Source organism: Denticeps clupeoides, chromosome 3 (genome assembly GCF_900700375.1).
Source record: "Denticeps clupeoides chromosome 3, fDenClu1.1, whole genome shotgun sequence".
Taxonomy (NCBI): Eukaryota; Metazoa; Chordata; class Actinopteri; order Clupeiformes; family Denticipitidae; genus Denticeps; species Denticeps clupeoides.
The window spans coordinates 21,004,107-21,022,229 of record NC_041709.1 but is presented as its reverse complement, the minus strand read 5'-3'; the positions used below and the strand labels follow the sequence as shown (position 1 = coordinate 21,022,229).

Genomic DNA, 18,123 nt, shown 5'->3' with positions numbered 1-18,123 from the left:
CTGCTCCATTGTGTTCTGACATCAGATTAGTGAGGTGGGAAAAACTGAATCCTGTTTTGAACCATGCATGTGTACAGATACAGATCAATTTACACTAATCATGGGCAGGAATGTCTTTGTGCTTTCACTGAATTCTTGGAACTGTTCCTTTTCTGGGGTGGAATGACTGTAAAACATATTTATTGATTTTTTCTATTAAGGGCAAGACTTATACATAGAGGTTCAAATATATACATAACACAAAAAAATGTTTGGCTGATTGTATTATATATTTCCCTTAGCACATTATGCCTTCTGTTCTGTGATGTAAATGATAATTCGTATTAATGTATCTGTCCTCCTTCAAAGAAACAGGCATAATAGATGCAACAGATCTGCAACACTGGATGCTTCTCTCAGCTGTCTCTGTCATGGCTTTGATGGTCACTGGCACTTCCTCTCAAATGGCTGCTTAGATACTGTTGGAATGGGGTCATCTCTGTTGAACAGTCATTGACAGTGTTCCTGTCAGACAACAGATTCAGCTGCATGACTCGGATGGGTTTATCCGGTGCTATCTATGTGATAAGCCTTTGACAGTGCATACTGGTTTTAGTATAGAGTATGCGCTATGCAGTGTCTAGGTTTGGACATGTCCATGGCTTGGGCTGCATCTGGAATTGTACAGTTTGCTATCTCTGATGAAAAAGATTCTGTCTCTGAACTGATTCTCAATTAGAGTGAAAGGCCTGAAGTGAGCAGTTTATGTGAGGAAAACCACCAAAAAATCCACACCTGAAGCTTTTTTGACTGGGATATTAAATATGGGCAGATAGACTTTTAGATGTACTTCTTAACATATATTCAGTGTATGGCATAACACGATCTTACTAATAATGCCAGTGAAGAAGCATTTATTTTTATTTATGGCATGTTTCATATCACGCTATACTGCACTCTGGTGCTGAAATGGCAGAAAAGTACTTTTCAAAGACTGCTAAGACGTGCATTTGCTGGCTTATGAAAAATAGACAATGTTGTGTATCTGGACCATGAGTCTGTAATAAAATTTGAGTGGTATTTTATTAATTTAGTTTTGCTGTAACAGTCGTAATAGCAGACAGTGCACTCATAAAAAGCAGGCAGAGCAAGCAGTGAGGTGCTACAATCCCTGTGGTACAAACACGGCCAGCGAAGTATAATATTCAGTATCCTCATAACTGTGAAATTGGTCCTGTTAAGTAACAATGTTTACCTTGAAAAATGTTAAATGCTAAGCAAACGATGAAGTCCGAAGAAAAATAAAATCACAATTTCAATTCATTTAATTAACAATGATTACATTGTGAAGTCCAGTGAAACGAATGGAGTCATAGAATATTAGCCTCTAATATAAACTCAGACACATGACTAAGTGTGAGCATTAAAACCCAAAATTCTGAATGAGGTTAATGGAATGAGAGCATATAGTGTATAATGCAACTGGGACTGAAGGACGTAGATCTAGTCAATGTGAATTGACTAGTAAATTATGACTCTTCTGACTTTTGACAATGCACACGGTTATATTAGAACTTCTGAAGCATTTCTCAAGATGAGCTCAGATGATAACCTGAGACTTGTTTTCTCGTTAAGTGTTTGTTCTCATTATTGCTTTGGTATTGTCCGTATATAAAATGGAATTTGCTATAAGAGCAGCCTCTGTTGGGCAGTGATTTGTTTGCCTGCTGCCCTCTGTAGAAGGATTGCTTTGCATATTATATTGCATAAATAACTGTTAGTCCTGAAAACATTTCCAAAACCTTTCTCAACGTTGGGCTACAGTGCTTTCATACATACAGACTCTTGCAAAATATTGGTCACTTAAATGAATAGTTCATCTCTCAGTACACTACTCTAAAACACATGCTTTCCTTTAAATAATATCAGAAGCAATGATAAAATTAAGGAACTAGTTCTATTTACTTTCTTTTATCCTCTTTGCTCTGTAGCTTGGTGGTTGTCACGCAGCACAGTAAGGCAGACAGGCTTTAAGGTGTCAAGAAAAAGAATATACGTCTCTCGAGTTCATATCTCCAGTTCAGCCATAGCGCGGTCCAGGGGGTCACTGGTCCAGTAGTCATGATCCCACCCCAGGAACCAGCCAGTGAACGTTGGAGGCTCAGAGCCCTGCTTGATCTTCACAATGGGCGTCCGTTTGTCCCGGTTAGCTGGATCCGTCTCGATGTAGCGGAGCGCTATAAACAAACGTGTTTAGTTACTGTACTGCTCAAAGTCACACCTCTGTCAGGCTACTGGGACTGCGATGGGCCATTAAGATTGTGCTGAAATGTACATGTTTACAGGGTACACTATGTGATAAGCTTTTGACAGCGTATGCTGGTTTTGTGATATGCCATATGCATATCACAGGGGGTGGTAGTAGCCTAGTGGGTAACACACTCGCCTGTGAACCAGAAGACCCGGGTTCAAATCCCACTTACTACCATTGTGTCCCTGAGCAAGACACTTAACCCTAAGTTGCTCCAGGGGGACTGTCCCTGTAACTACTGATTGTAAGTCGCTCTGGATAAGGCCGTCTGATAAATGCTCTAAATGTAAATGTAAATGATATGCAGTGCCTAGTTTTGGACACGTGGCTTGGGCTGCATCTAGAATTGTATACAGCTGAAGCTTTTTTGACTGGGATTGTAAACAGACTCTGTCAGGGTACTTTGACTGTAATGGGCCATTAAGTATGTGCTGAAATGTACATGTTTACCAAAGGGTATGGATACAGAGGTTATGGTTCGTGCAGCAGTCCAAGATTATACCCATGATAATGAGTATGGCACCCATATGCTCTACTTTCCTTTCAGCTTCTATTTTTTTCCCACATAAATGTGAAGAGTCCAGAATGAGCAAAAATGAACTTATAGTGAAAAATTCTAATTTGTGTGGCACAGACCAGTCCTGCATGATTAACACTGTAAATTAAAAGAAAAAGAAACCGTATTTGCTTGTACTAATCCCCTTTGAGCGGGATGCAACGTACCTGAAGCCATGGCCTCGGCTTTCTCCTCTTCCTGCGCCTCGTTCCCAATCCATACAAAGACCTGTAGACAACCATACCAAATCACACCAAAAATGTCGCCCCACTCCTGTGTACTTTAATGTGTGTGTTTGTGTGTGTGTACTCTACCTGGTCCCAGGTGTCCAGGATCATCACGTCATCAGTGGCCAGGTCTTCTTGAGTCATCTCTCCTGGCACTTCCTCAATCTACAGCACAGAATGTGATACAGGCTCATAACCCTCCAGTTCTGATACCATCAAATGTATATTTTGTTTATAAAATCACTAAGTAAGTGAATGGTGAATCATGAATAGTGATTGAGTTAGTGCTACGAATGCAGAATTTTATATAATAAATTCAGTTTAAAAGTAATTGGAAGTTTCACCTTCACTTTTTGGTTTAACCTTCATGAGGGGGAGGAGAGGGACTGAATGCGTAATGTACATGAACTTTAAATCTTAGTACAGCATTGTACATTAATATCACATTAAATCCTCAAATTACTTAATTTAATAGATCTACTATCTGGTATGAACTACTAATGACTAGCCTGGTCCACTGCCTAAAAAGGTGCCCTATGATGGGGAGCAGGAGGAAGACTCACTATGAAACGTCCAGTCTTGTTGGAGCAGGCGAACAGTCTCGGTGGGTGTGTGTCCATCTTGTCCTTCAGCCTGCTGGAGGTGCGGTAGTCAGTCTTTCCCCCAAGGGCTCCCCAGAAATCACCTATGACCATAGACATGTCCCATTGTTGTGACTGAATAAGTGGTAAAAGTAGACTGGAACTATACATTTGTTTAAAACAAAATGTGTATAAGTATGGTGGTTTGGACAATGAACCTGTAACGAGGTGTTATGCCTACCCATGAAGCATAGGGATAGATCGGTGATTTAATATCATAGCATTTCCTAGGCTGAGTACTTGATTTAGATGGACATGTCATTGCCAAAAATCACCAAACATTTCTGGAGGACCTTGTGCATCTAATCGTTCAACATTGTACCCTTATGATGGTGCAATTCTACATCATACCAATAAATTACTGTGGCTTGAAATTGAGATGTCTTCATGCACCTCTAGCCAATAAGACAGTTGCAAGTGCACATGAAAAGTGTTCCATGATATAGGGAACCATGTTGTCCTCACAGGTTCACAAATTATAATTTTAATACTGAAACAATAACTTGTTGAACGTTTTACACATATTGACCCTGTAATGAAAAATGTGACCTAAACCTCTTCCTGTTAATAATGTCTTTCTGTAAGTCAATGATTTTTCATTGTATTAAAACACATGATTATAGACCTTCCATGTGGTTTTGATTTTTAAAAAGACTATTCTGTGTGTGTGTGTGTGTGTGTGTGTGTGTGTGTGTCTAAATTCCATACCACTCTCCCTGCCTTCGGGCAGCTGGGAAGCTGACACGCCCAGGATAGCACATAGCTCTTGGGCACCCTGTTTCTCCGTGTCACTGGCACCTTGCCCTACCCACATGAATGAAACCGTGGGTGTCACCAGGATGAACACATCATTTGAGTTGAGGTTGGAGGACTCTACGTCCACCTGTGAAAAGACCACAAGTGCATGAATTTCAGACTCTACATTTGTATTGTAGCTATCGAATAATCTGAAAGAAGTTTATGACGAATTGTGTGATTTTTAAACATACAAGGTTGGACTACTCACCTCCACAGCACGGGTGCAGCCTGCAGAGTTGGAGCGAACCTGGAAGAGGCGTGTCTCTGCGGGCACAGTCTGCCCACCTTCTCTGGAAGTGCCACCCTTGTACACCACCATGGGTTTCCCTCCAAACAGACTCATGAGGTGGGCGGGCTCTTTACCTTGTACCACCCGCACCTGAGAGCACGATCACAGAGAAACATGTTTCAAAATATACAGTACAGGTTCCACCCTCCGACCTTCAAACTAACTAAATATATACTTTTTATCTCACAGAAACATTAGGAAAAAGAAGCACGGCAAGGAGGCTTGTACCAACGTCATATATACAAACAAACGTTCATTAGAACGTTTCTCAATACTGTCAGTCGACCACAGGGGAGCAGCAGAGTATACGCTAAATGAAATGCACTGCCAGTGCCAACAATTCAATCCCATCATCCTTTTGGAGGCAGGGTCAGATTGTTTACTTCTCAGCTGAATCTTTACTGCCTACTCTGCCACCACAAACCCCCACCCTGTCCCGTTCGAAACACTAAGGCAGTCTTGTTTTTCTCCTCTCAACAAAAAGCCTGCTCCTTATTTGCCAGATTTCCTAACATTACTGCCATGAGCGTGTCAGCACTCAATCGCACTTCATCATTCTCTCTCGAAATGTTCCTCACGACTATCACAAACAGATTAATGTGGTCATGCACTCAACAATGCCTGTTATCAGCATTCTCGGAGGTGTGAAGGTGTGAAGAGTGGGAACAAGCTTGGAACACATTTTCATATGACAACTGCCAACACTCTTGGTTTCCCTGTGTTTGACAAACTAGATACAATTGCATCTCAATGGTCACTGCAGCCCAAAATCCAATGTGTTTATACAAAACAGACAGGCCATCCAGAAAAATGTTGACTTATGCTACAGCTGACCTAGCAGTCAAAACATCAGGGCAGAACGGCAATGCAGAAACAGAAGATAAGGGTTGGTTGAGCAGTATAGTTTTAATATGGCCATGTCTTCTGCAAAGTCTGCAGTATTTAAAAAGGAAAAACCAGAATGTTTGGCAGGTATGGAATATAGTGTAGAGACGGTCATCTAGAAGTAGTCAATATAGCAGTATTGTTCAACCTTTTTTGAGCCATGGTCAATTTTTTTAATTGAGGAAAAGGTCAGAAGGCACACCACCAACGAAAAACTCTGTAGCCTATATTAACAAAATGACAAAAGTGTTTTAATGAAACATGCCCTCTGCTTTTAACCATCACCCTTGGTGAGCAGTGGGCAGCCATGACAAGACGTGTGGGGACGGTGCTTTGCTCAGCGGTACCTCAGTGGCACCTTGGCGGTTCGGGATTTGAACCGGCAACCTTATGATTACAGAGCCGCTTCCTTAACCGCTAGGCCACCACTGAATGGGGAACTCCTTGGCAGCAGCCAACCAAAAACTGTCTAAAGGTACATCAGCAAAGCACAGCTTTAAACCACTATTTTTTGTCTCAGTTCAGTTAGTTCCTTTCCACAATGCAGCAGTGTTGACATCTTGCCATTTCTTGGTGCGTGGGAACATTTCAAGGTTGCCACTTGCCACGTTGTTGCCAGAGTTGCACCTTTGAACGGAATCCATTTATTTTATCTGTACTTGTAGACAGGTTTTCATTTTGCCCGTGCATTCGTGTGTTCAGTTCATTCAGATGATGAAAAAACACTCCTCACTTTGTTTAATCGGAGCCCTCATTTGTCAGAAACACTAAGTTCCTCCTGTAGCTCATACACGTGGGCCAGCACCTTCCAGCATGACAACCACCAGACCTCCGTATGAAACCGCAAGGCTTTATGCTCTGCTCCCAACTCCTCACACGAAGATGCAAATATGCGACTTTTCAAAGGTCGTCTCTTCACAAAGTTTACCATGATCACAACATCATCCATCACAGGAACCAGGTATGCAGGTAAAGTCTTGGCTACGAGGGCCTCACGGTGTAAAAAACAGTGCGTAATAAATACATGTGGGTTTTTCCTTCTCTCCCGACCATGGCTGCAGCTCCATCACTTATACGGTTCTCCCACCTATTTCCACCTTTTTCAAGAGGCGAAAACATTTCTAGCAGTTTTCTCTGATTGCGTTTCCATCCACAAAACGCACATTAGCCAAGAGTTGATCATGTCCACTAATATCAGTAAAAGCAGATTTCTTAATGATATGGATCCTTTCTAAAACCACACTTTCGATGTCTGGTGACGTGTCATCAATACATGGATATTGTGTTATCTGAGAGAGGGACTGTCTACTTCTTTAACTGCTTCGGTTCCGAGGCGGGAACTATTCATGATTCTGACGCAGTATGGGAATTTTTTGGATTAAGCTACAAGTTCAGCAACGTGGTAGCTAGCTTTAAGGCCTCTGTCATTTACCTTTGTGGTTCTTCTCATAAAAGTTGCCTGTTTCTACGTGTTTTCACGCAGGCATACAAAACAGTCCACATTCTGGGACCTTGGCTAGCTTTTCACCGAGTCGCTGTTGTTGCATCCCTGGTGAAAGTAAATGCAAATGAAATATAGCATTCGCTGTATTGCCTCACGCAAGAGATTTTGCTCGGGGTCACCGTCTTTTGCTTTCTTTTCACCTCCATTCATGCTAGGCCTTCACCTGGGTCCGAATTTTGTCCAGGGCCCAGTTTGGTGTTTACATTTTTCCTGTTGAAAAGCATCACTGTCACCGGAGTCTCACGAACCACAATGTCACTGTCACCTGTCGCATCCATGCATCGCTAATTCTCTTGTCTCAAGGTACAAGGCAATTAGCTACCTCCTGCCATCTACTGATATGGAAGAGTATTACAAAATTACTCTGCCAGTCCCTAGCCAGCACAGACGATCGACAATGGCATATTATTTGCAGATAGTAATTAAATAGTTTTCAAAAATTGGTTTAAAGAATAATAAGTTGGAATTGAGTAATTTTCCATGGCACACCTGACAATCTCTCGGCTCACTGGCGGGGCAGTGGTGGCCTAGCGGTTAAGGAAGCGGCCCCATTATCAGAAGGTTGCCAGTTCGAATCCCGATCCGCCAAGGTGCCACTGAGGTGCCACTGAGCAAAGCACCGTCCCCACACACTGCTCCCTGGGTGCCTGTCATGGCTGCCCACTGCTCACTCAGGGTGATGGGTTAAATGCAGAGGACAAATTTCACTGTGTGCACTTTAAGTAGGTCCCGCTTTGTCTGCCAAAACAGAAAAGGACTCCACACACCACCCTCAAATCTGTCGTTATTAGCTCTGGTCACATCTACACTCTGGTTTCATCCACACTTGTTGGGATGTAGTTTTAAAGGAACCGAAAACTAGAATGCAAAGAGTTTGGCACTAGGGGCCAGAACAGCGACACAGGGTTAATTTTCTCCTTTGCTCTTGCCATTAAGGGGTGCAAAGAGAACCTGCGTTCTAATAGAGACCTGCTGACAGAGAGAGCAAATGAATGATTGATTTGAGAAGCGCTAAGCATTATGGGACATGTAGTAACTTATGTAACTGCCTCAGAGAGGGCAGTTAGACATCACTTGATGCACAGACTCAGAGGCCTTTATAATTAGCTGATGAGTTAATCAGACACATTGGACCAGGAAGAGGACTACACTGAGTGTTCCTTACCTGAACAGGCCCTCCACCAAGCTCATCGTCCAACTGGGCAGCCAAAATGGCAGATGCTCCGATTTCATCCTGGGATGAGTCCATTCCCTGCCTGTGAGAGGTAACAGTTAAATTCATTTATCCTAAATGAAATTGAAAAATTTACCAAAGAGGCAATCATCAATTAACAAAAGATAAAACAAGCATGAGCCCTACTGCATTTATCTGCTAATCCATTACATAACTCTGCCTCATTGGCAGAGACTGGAAATATCCAATTATGAGATCTAACCAAATGTAGATGATTTGGCCTTGTCTTCCCCCAAAGCGGTAGCTGTAAAGGATGACATAGCTGTCCCCTCCATAGAACTGGCCGTAGGTTGAAGGGTCCACTGGCACTTTGTCTGATCCTTCAATACGCCAGATCTGGAATGACAGAATTAAATATACATTTGATACAAAGACAGGTGAGCTTCAGGCTTTGCAGGCTCCATGTTTCTGTGTCTGGATGGGGTGTCAAACTATTAATTGGCAGAATTGACGGGAATAGAACTTGGTTAAACGAGGTGTGAGAAGGTGATGAAGTTCATGCTGGTTCAAAGTCTTATTCTCTGTGCTCCTCACCTGTTTCTCTCCACTGCCATCGTCAATCATGCCGTGTTGGGCTGCCATGGCAGGAGAGTCATGCAGAGAGGAAGCATCAAATGGAACCTTCTCGATCTTGGCAATGTGGTTGGGCGTGTATGCCACACCCATGCCCTCTGTCTGTTCAACGTCACGCCAGTTCTTGAAGAACTGTTTGAAGAGAGGTGTCTCTCCCATCTCTGGCAGAATCTGAACCTGGGTTTGTTTTGGGTAGCCCATCTTCTTTATGAACTCATTTGCAGCCTTCATTGCAGCCTTCCTCTCATCCATGTTTGCGTCCTTTCCTGGATGAGTAGTAATTAATGGACTCAATCTTGACCATCTCATATATGTACATTTTATGTGTTAGCATATATTAAATAATACATCTAAATGATAATGGTAATTTCTTCTGCTACAGAAAATTTATAGTGGACTATTTAGCTTATGGCGCCATTTAACAAAAGATTTACATACACTAAAGGGGTCTATATGAACTACTGGGGTTCTGTATTCTGTCAGACAGTTGCATATGCCGTTTTTCATTCTGTGTTAGTTTGCCGCAATGCCGGCACGATTTATGTGTGGTCATGTGACTGCATGGCTACGTCTGTTTGGTGAAACAGCGTCATGTGATTATTGTTGCTACATATCTAATGAATGGATTTAATGGTTTAAATTGTGTCAAATGTTGCCCAATGTACAGTAAAGTTTCCAATTCACAAATGTACACAAGTAAAAGTAAAAATTATGGTATTGTAAACATACTTTTATGTATGTAACTCAAGTTAATGTAATGGAGTAAATGTAACTCATTACTACCCATCTCTGCTTAAGAGGGTAATGGAAAAAGTACATGCTTGAGACACCTCCATCAAACAAAATTATTATTCTGATTTAAACATGTCTGCTAACCTTTCCAGACAAAAATCTTGCCATCTGAGCCATGGTCCAGGATAAAGCAGTCACTGGACACCAGTGCACTTTGGGAAAATGGGTTCTCAGCAGCGACCATTGCAATTGCCATCTCACCAGAGGCATCAGACACCTGAAGATTGGGTCAAAGGCCAGTGCTTGTTGTTTAATCTTCAGAATTTACCACAGAAAAGCAATGTTAAAAGTTGGTTTATTTGAGTGTGTGAGTGTTAAGTGTGTTCACCTTCACCTTGTAGAGTTTTGCCAACATCCTGTTGGAGGCATCAGCTTTGCCATCATCAGAAGCACCTTCAGGAAGATTTGGTTTTGCTCCTAGAACCTAAAAAGAACACTAGATATATTACTAAACACACATACAGGTTAAAGCTTTAAAAGTATTGCACATACACACACCTCTAGAATCTTCTCCCTTTCCACTCCTTCATCACACACATACACTCGGGCCCTCCCACTGCGCTCGTTGTCACGGATACCCTTGGCAAGTTGTGTGGCCTTTAGTTTCTCAAAACGGTTGCTCTGTGATCCACACCACTGATATATTTCCTGTTAAACACACACACAAACAAATGGAAAAATTAATGAACACAAATTCTCCATGAACAGAATTCATCCTGAAATCAAAACCTTTACTGTGTTATGAAAGAAGAAAATGGAACGTTAAAGGAAAGTTTCCTTTAACGTTAAAGGAAAGTTTCCTGATCCTCTGTTTCCATCCATTTCAAATGTTACGGTTGAGATAATTATAATACAAGCCAGAGAGTGACAGTTGAGAAAGTACTGTGTGTGTGTGTGTGTGTCTGTTTGTGTATATGTACAGTGACCATGTGACTCACATTTCCGAGATCCAGGATGAAGCAGTCTCCCGTATTAAAACTGTCCCAGCTGACAGGCACTTCTGTTGCTCTGACAACGCGTCGACCCTTGACCTGCAGCAGTCGCTGCATGACCACCTCGTTGGTGACAACATGCTTGAAACCAGAGGCCACGCCCCCTTCCTGTGACAGTAAAGCGTTAGAATGTGGCATTGAGTCTGTGTGCTCGGCTTCACGTTACAAAATTGTACACATTCTGTATGGAAGACAAATGACTGAAGGTTTTACAGTTTTCATTCAAGCGCCTTCTCATTTGCTGGAAAATGAACATGATTCAACTTTTCCACATTTTCCTATGGAAAACAGCATTAATTTTAAGCCCCATGAGTCTCACCATGTACTTAAGTCCAGTTTTAAAGTAGCCCAAAAACTCCTTGGATTCATGGCCCTGCACTTCACGGTACTGAATGGGTTTCCCACCCAGATAATCATCCATCTGCACTGTGAAAATGGCTGCAGCCCCACTCTCATCCTGTGTGCAGAAGTCACCTGCATTGCACACATAGCAGAAACACACATACGATCAAAGGCCTCTGCCATTTAATATGGGGCAAAACAAAACAAGAATTGTGCTGTTCAGTTCTATGTCCATGGTCAAGGAATTTACAGCATTTATCAGACGCCCTTATCCACAGTGTCTTAACAGTCAGTAGTGACAGGGACAGGAGACACTCAAGTAGTAAGTGGGATTTGAACCTGGGTCTTCTGGTTAGTAAGTGTCTTACTCACTGGGATACTGCCTATGCTTGGCAAGTATCTCCAGTTGAGTAATCAGTTTAAAATGTATTAAATGTGGCAATTTGAACACATCTGAGTGCTCTAAAAATGAACTTAATTACTGTGCAATTACTTAATTACTTAATTACATGGCAATTACTCGCTTGTTTTGGGATTTTACTCACATGGGAGCTTCGTTTCTGCTTGTGTGTGAGTTTTTGTTGTTGTTTGAAACACACATACCCCTGGATAGCCCAATTACTACCATTGTGTCCCTGAGCAAGACACTAAACCCAGAGTGTCTCCGGGGGGGGGGACTGTCCCTGTAACTGCTGGTTTTAAGTCGCTCTGTTTAAGAATGCCATAAATGTAGTCTGCACTTAGTTGATTTCATGTACTTGTGTGTGTTTTTCATACCTAGCCAGAAGTGTAGGTCAAACTGCAGGTTGCCGGAGCGTTGTTTGATGGTGTTGAGTACAACATAGGCATCACCAGTGTAGAATCCTCCATACAGGTTCTCGGGGACGGCCACCAGGTCGAACTTCTCCACCCGCCACACCTGCAGACCTGGCTGCTTCCCGGCGCGCTCAAACTCTGCATGGTACACCATAATTCCTGAAGGGAGAAAACAGGATTTTGTTGATTTGTCATTACCAAGTACATTTACATTTACCGCATTTACCAGACGCCCTTATCCAGAGAGACTTACAATCAGTAGTTACAGGGACAGTCCCCCTGGAGCCACTTAGGGTTAAGTGTCTTGCTCAGGGACACAATGGCAGTAAGTGGGACTTGAACCTGGGTCTTCTGGTTCATAGGCGAGTGAGTACTACCACCCCAAGTGAGTAGTGACACGATAACAGAATAAGATTTCTAGCTGTTGAGCCAAAAGCAGTTAAGTGCTGTCTGTCTTCTTTGTTGTCTACATGTTTTGTTTATCGGAAATGTTATTCTTGCACTGCCTGCGTCCTGCTTTGTTTAAACGTTACATGTAGCTCCAGGTTATGGAGCAATGTTGTTTCACTACGTACTGTCTAACATGTATGTAGCTGAAATGACAATAAAGCTCAACTTGATCCTGTGTGGCCTAGGCGGTCCTGGGCTAGCCAATTTGCTGCCAATCACATGCATGCATAGGTTCTAATCTCCCCCAGCTGCCGGGATTAGAACCCTTTATCAGTTCGTTTTTCCCACACCCCCGGGTCCTGCATTGCTGATGTAGTTTTTCATTTGCTGTGTGCACGTTTCAGTTGTTTGTTTCTGGCCATCGTGCCGTTTTTCTTCGTCTCATTCGCTAACACATTCACTTTTTCAAAAATGTTGAGCATTGGGAAAAAAGTGCCAATCTACGAAAGATAGAATAAATATACATTTTCTTTATTGATTTTGACTGCCTACTCTTTAAATTGCTATAACTCTTGTAAGAGCACTTAAATAAGTAAAGGTAGAGAAATGGAAGTCTTAACAGTGATGGTTCATGCACCAACATGATCAACAGCAGTCCTGAGATATTAGCTGGCAAATGCAAACCTCTGTCCAACTGACATACTTCCGCCCACAATCACACACATTTTGCAGCTCAAGCACAGCAGAGGTTCTGTTATGACTTGTACAATATACCCTGCACCCATCCATTTATCTTTTATATTTTTCTTTTTAACTGTGGACATCTGTGTCCCTTTTGAAAGTGAAGAGATTGACATTGTGAAGCACAGCACACGGTGACACGACGAAATGTGTCCTCTTCTTTTAACCCATCGCCCTTGGTGAGAAGTGGCCCGGCCATGACAGCCATGACAGGTGCCCGGGGAGCAGTGTGTGGGGACGGTGCTTTGCTCAGTTGCACCTTGGCGGCTCGGGATTCGAACCGGCAACCTTCCGATTGTGGGGCCGCTTCCTCATTTGAGGATGCTGCTGGGGAGTCCATATGAGTAATTCACAGACAACACACATACACGTATTAAAAAAGGGGAAATAACTGACACAGCTCAATTGTACATTTAAAAACCTTCCCCTTTTCCCGCTTCCTCTTCTGCAGGTTTTCTTTTAATCTGACCCTCTGCATTACGGTCTAATTTGTGTCAGGTATGCGCATAAGCGTTAATTTGTCTGATAAAATATTGTTCACATATTCATGGAGATTCCACTTATTTCATTGGAACCAGAATGTGGAAATCTGTTTAATAAATGTCACGGCAACGGTGAGTCATTTATAGGCAGTTAAATGTCGGTGCCTGTCACTACCACCATTCCTTCATGCCGCAACCATAAACATCACGTGAATTTCCATCAGAGCATGGTGTGCTCCGAGTACCTCCTGTATGCATCCGGCAGTGCAAATATCTCTCGCCATGCCCACTAGCCTACAACCACTGAGTGAAGCCCTCCCGGGTTAACCGGATAATACACAATACACAGCAGATAGAGTTTCCATCTAGGTTACGGCATCTCTGCACCATAATAAAACCAGGTTTCCTCCATGTCTTCACTGTGGACGATTCTGTCTGGATGAGCCGACAGAATTTAAAATCAGTTTGATTGTGCTCACGCCCACGCCCCACTGGTCACCCCAGCCAGATGCAAAATGTGTCCATTCTTGTTGCTCCTCATATTAAGGAGCCTGCCTTGGGCATCAGGCTTCTTCTGCCATCAGTCAGGCTTCCCATAAGGAAATATATTTTGTGTTTGTTGCCTAGTTTCTGGAAAAATATGTTTCTTCTGCCGGTTTTCTGCATTTGTTCAAGAACATGTACACTTGACGTTCAATTGTAACTAAAAAACAGGTGAAAATTCATATACAAAGCCTATTTGGATCATAGTGTTTAACACCAAAACCCCACACAGACCCAGGAAGGTTTTCATTCAGAGATTTCTGCAGAGATGTGCTTTCAGACCTTGGATTGGAACAACTGCAAGCAGCTGAGGTCTATCCAGCAGAAATGTCTTCCGGCGAGAAGTTTCCCAGCATGACTCATTTTCTCCATTCACACACTCTCTCTCGCTTTTGGTCTCACTGCCTGTGTGTGTGTGTGTGTCTCTCTGAAGAGAAGTCCATTCATTACCCCTATAATCACCCAGAAGGCCCCACCCACCAAAACTTTGCACAACAGAACAAACCACAGTTGCTCCAAGTTGCTTTAAAGGATCTCCGTAGCCTGAGAATCATCTAATAAAGCGGCTAATAAAACCCTCACTAGATGACCTTTGATCGCATTTCTTTTCATTGCCCTCACGTGTGCCCTATTTGTTATGTTTGAATTGTCACGGCACTTATGGCTGCTCCCCGGGTACGCAGCTAGGAGAGGGACATCTCAGTTGGTCTTCTAGCTATGACATGCAGCTCATGCAGGCTTAATATAACCTGCGGTTGTGAAGAAAATATCCATAATTGATTACAGACACACCCTGTCCGCACCATATTAGAGCCCTTGGCCAGAGCTGAGTGTATGAAGATGAGGGCAAAAGATGTAGCCTGTTTCCTGCAGAGCTGTTCAAACAATGGCGTTCTGTCTAGAGTGAGAGAGTGGAGCGCTTTACAAAGCAAATATTCACTAAAACCAACCGCACCACTAGTGGAGGAGGAAGCACACGTAACCAGAGAAGGACTTTCATTATATCAGCCAACAGACTGAAACTAACTATTAAACGCCTACGTGGTTCAAAGCAAAGGGCAAGAAGTTTATGATCAATTGGGTTTTATCAATACTAATAATAATAAATAAATAAAGTGAAGTGATTGTCACATGTGATACACAGCAGCACAGCACACGGTGCACACAGTGAAATTTGTCCTCTGCATTTAACCCATCACCCTGAGTGAGCAGTGGGCAGCCATGACCGGCGCCCGGGGAGCAGTGTGTGGGGACGGTGCTCTGCTCAGTGGCACCTCAGTGGTACCTTGGCGGATCGGGATTCGAACCGGCAACCTTCTGATTACGGGGCCGCTTCCTTAACCGCTAGGCCACCACTGCCACCACACACAGCAAGCATTGTTCTGAGACCCTGACCATGTCCAGACATTCTCACTGAAGGCATCAAAACTATGAATGAACACATGTGGACTTATGTACTTAACAAAAAGTGGAGACCTGGCCTCCACAGTCACCGGACCTGAACCCAATCCAGATGGTTTGGGGTGAGCTGGACCGCAGAGTGAAGGCAAAGGGGCCAACAAGTGCTAAACACCTCTGGGAACTCCAACAAGACTGTTGGAAAACCATTTCAGGTGACGACCTCTTGAAGCTCATCGAGAGAATGCCAAGAGTGTGCAAAGCAGTAATCAGAGCAAAAGGCGGCTATTTTGAAGAAATTAGAATATAAATATAGTTATTACACTTTTTTGTTAAGTACATAACTCCACATGTGTTCATTCATAGTTTTGATGCCTTCAGTGAGAATCTACCAACGTAAATGGTCATGAAAATAAAGAAAACACATTGAATGAGAAGGTGTGTTCAAACTTTTGGCCTGTACTGTATGTGTGTGTGTGTGTGTGTGTGTGTGTGTGTGTATTAATAAAAATGCCACAACGAAGGCAGCCACATCCGCTTTCAAGCAGCAGGCCATGCCACTCACAAAGATGGCAGCTTCCTGTTCAGATAATCCGCTATATTTATAGTGCTGACACCGTGTATCAGTCTGTATAGGAGTGTGAGGGTCGGTGTCCGTGGAGATGGGTGCCACTGGGTGGGAGTGTCACTGTCACATCTCCATGGCGACGACGTACATATTTGTATATGGACCGTATGAGCAACACTCAGGGGTTGGTGACTGGATTACCGGAAGTGAGGAAGCGACGTTTTTGGGAAGGTTCGTGGCTTACAGGGCCGGTGCAGACATGACTAGACACGCTGCCCAGGCCCACCTTCGTTCCCCATTTCTGAACGGCGCATTCCGCTAACATGCATTTTAATGAACACTAAATGAAGCAGACGTTTTATAAACGTTCAGAATAAACTAGTTCGCGCATTAAACCGCGCAATGATTCAGTGGGACGGCGGCCCACAAACGTCCCAAATCGCTCCCGTCCCTGCGTATAATAAGATATAAACCCCGCATCTCCATATAAGGTCCCATCTGGTCCGGTCCTGCAGGCGAGTGGGGAGGAAAACGTGGAAAAATGCGAGGATGCGCGTCTCCCGGGGACCAGAGGCGCAGTGGTTCCCGCTGCGAATAAAACAACTCGTACAAGCCACGTCTGGTTTTATCACCCCGTGAAATAAATGTAAAGAATACAAACGAACGACCCGGTAAAAAAAAAAATGCCCCGACACACACGCGTACACGCACCAACACACACCACTTACCACCCACTGCCGAGAGACGGGGACGCGTCCGGAGGTATTTCAGCTGCAGAAGATCAGCGGAGCTTCAGGCTGGACGTGCTCTTATTTCAGGGCCGGGCCACACCCCTCTGACTCACGGCTGCGGAGGGCTGCGCCACGCCGGGGCCCCGGTGCCTGGCCGGGCCACGCCTCCAGAACGATCCGCGGCCTCTGTCTGAAATCACCGGTGGGGGTCGGGGGTCGGTCCCCAGCAGCAAAATCGTGGGATTTGGCGGCGCCTGCTGTTCAAACGGAGGCATTGCGGCTCATTCCGACCTGTGGCTTTCTGACGTCACTCATTTACTGTGGTCAGAATACCATGGGAAAGATGGATTATGTGAAAACTTTATTTTCTGGACAATTGAAATTTACATGAGATTCCTGCGGTGAGATGAGTCATTCAATAAAGTAGTGGGGTACAAAGGCCGTGCACACATAGCACTGTTCTTATCACCAGGTTGAAAATAGCACCCAAAAACTTCACATTTTTTTTGTGAAAGTCTCCAGTCAACTTCAAACATGATAATATGAAAAACAAAGCTGCAGGGCTGAAAGGATTTGGATAAGAAAATTAAAAACTGTCCATCTTACTGATCTCAATTATTGATTCTACTCCATTCACCACCACCATTTGTTTGTATTTTCCATAAATATTAAATGTATTTATTCTTCCTTTTTTCTCCACTGCCTACTTTTTACTAAATCTAACCCTTACCTTTTAAGCCTATCCCTTTTCCTAATACGGACCCTCACCTTAACCCTGTACTTTTATTCTTGTTCTCACCCTAACCTTTAATCCTAACCCTAACTCTTTACCCAATCTTAACCTTAGCCAGTCATTTTCTTTGTTTGAACGCACCTTTTTTATTCACCTATACTTTCACATGTTTAATTTTGTATAATTTTTGTTCATCTGCAATTACTTAATCACTAGCCCCTACGCAATTCCACTGTATATCTATATAAATCAAGTATTAAAAAATCTGCCAGGTCTTCTACAGCTTCATTAGATCTCCTTTGCGGGGCTACCATCTTCACAATGCTGGATCTCTGCGATATGCGCCATCTCCTTCAGATCAAGTTGGTGGACGAGTAGAGGATCATCTTTATCACCCCCTTTGAGCCAATGCGAGTACCTGGTGATGCAGTTTGGCCTCTTGACACTAGAACCCCCAGGTTTTTCTGACCCCCTCAGCCCTACCAGAGGTAAGCCAAATGGCCGCTTGATTTGAAACTAAGAACTCAATCACCGACAGTTGGCTCTCATTCATTTGTAAATGGATGGCCCATTGGAATGTGTCACTCCCCACCCCCAC

The 18,123-nt window shown here is 43.4% G+C and overlaps 1 protein-coding gene across 2 annotated transcripts; it reads right to left on the bottom strand.

Annotated features, from left to right (window-relative positions):
• Positions 1–1,043: 1,043 nt before the first annotated feature.
• On the bottom strand, positions 1,044–16,946 carry gsna (gelsolin a). Of its 2 annotated transcripts, none has more exons than XM_028971421.1 (16): positions 16,790–16,946; positions 11,901–12,098; positions 11,101–11,255; positions 10,728–10,889; positions 10,288–10,437; positions 10,118–10,213; positions 9,874–10,006; positions 8,959–9,263; positions 8,627–8,760; positions 8,356–8,446; positions 4,721–4,891; positions 4,423–4,597; positions 3,637–3,758; positions 3,161–3,238; positions 3,014–3,074; positions 1,044–2,216 (listed from the first exon to the last, which is right to left on the bottom strand). In XM_028971421.1, the coding sequence occupies exons 2-16, from the start codon at positions 12,091–12,093 to the stop codon at positions 2,047–2,049; spliced, it is 2,196 nt and encodes a 731-aa protein (XP_028827254.1). In that variant the 5' UTR covers positions 12,094–12,098; positions 16,790–16,946; the 3' UTR covers positions 1,044–2,046. The 2 variants fall into 2 exon arrangements, with proteins under 2 accessions (XP_028827254.1, XP_028827255.1); XM_028971422.1 differs by having other exon boundaries at positions 10,124–10,213.
• Positions 16,947–18,123: the final 1,177 nt, after the last annotated feature.

Bases quoted from the DNA above. Each gene is read 5' to 3' on its own strand.
- gsna (XM_028971421.1), bottom strand. From the start codon at position 12,093: ATGGTGTACCATGCAGAGTTTGAGCGCGCCGGGAAGCAGCCAGGTCTG. The intron at 10,890-11,100 runs GTGAGACTCATG...TTACTGTCACAG, and splicing joins AAACTGGACTTAAGTACATG to GAAGGGGGCGTGGCCTCTGG. The intron at 3,759-4,422 runs GTATGGAATTTA...CTATGGTCATAG, and splicing joins GCCCGAAGGCAGGGAGAGTG to GTGATTTCTGGGGAGCCCTT.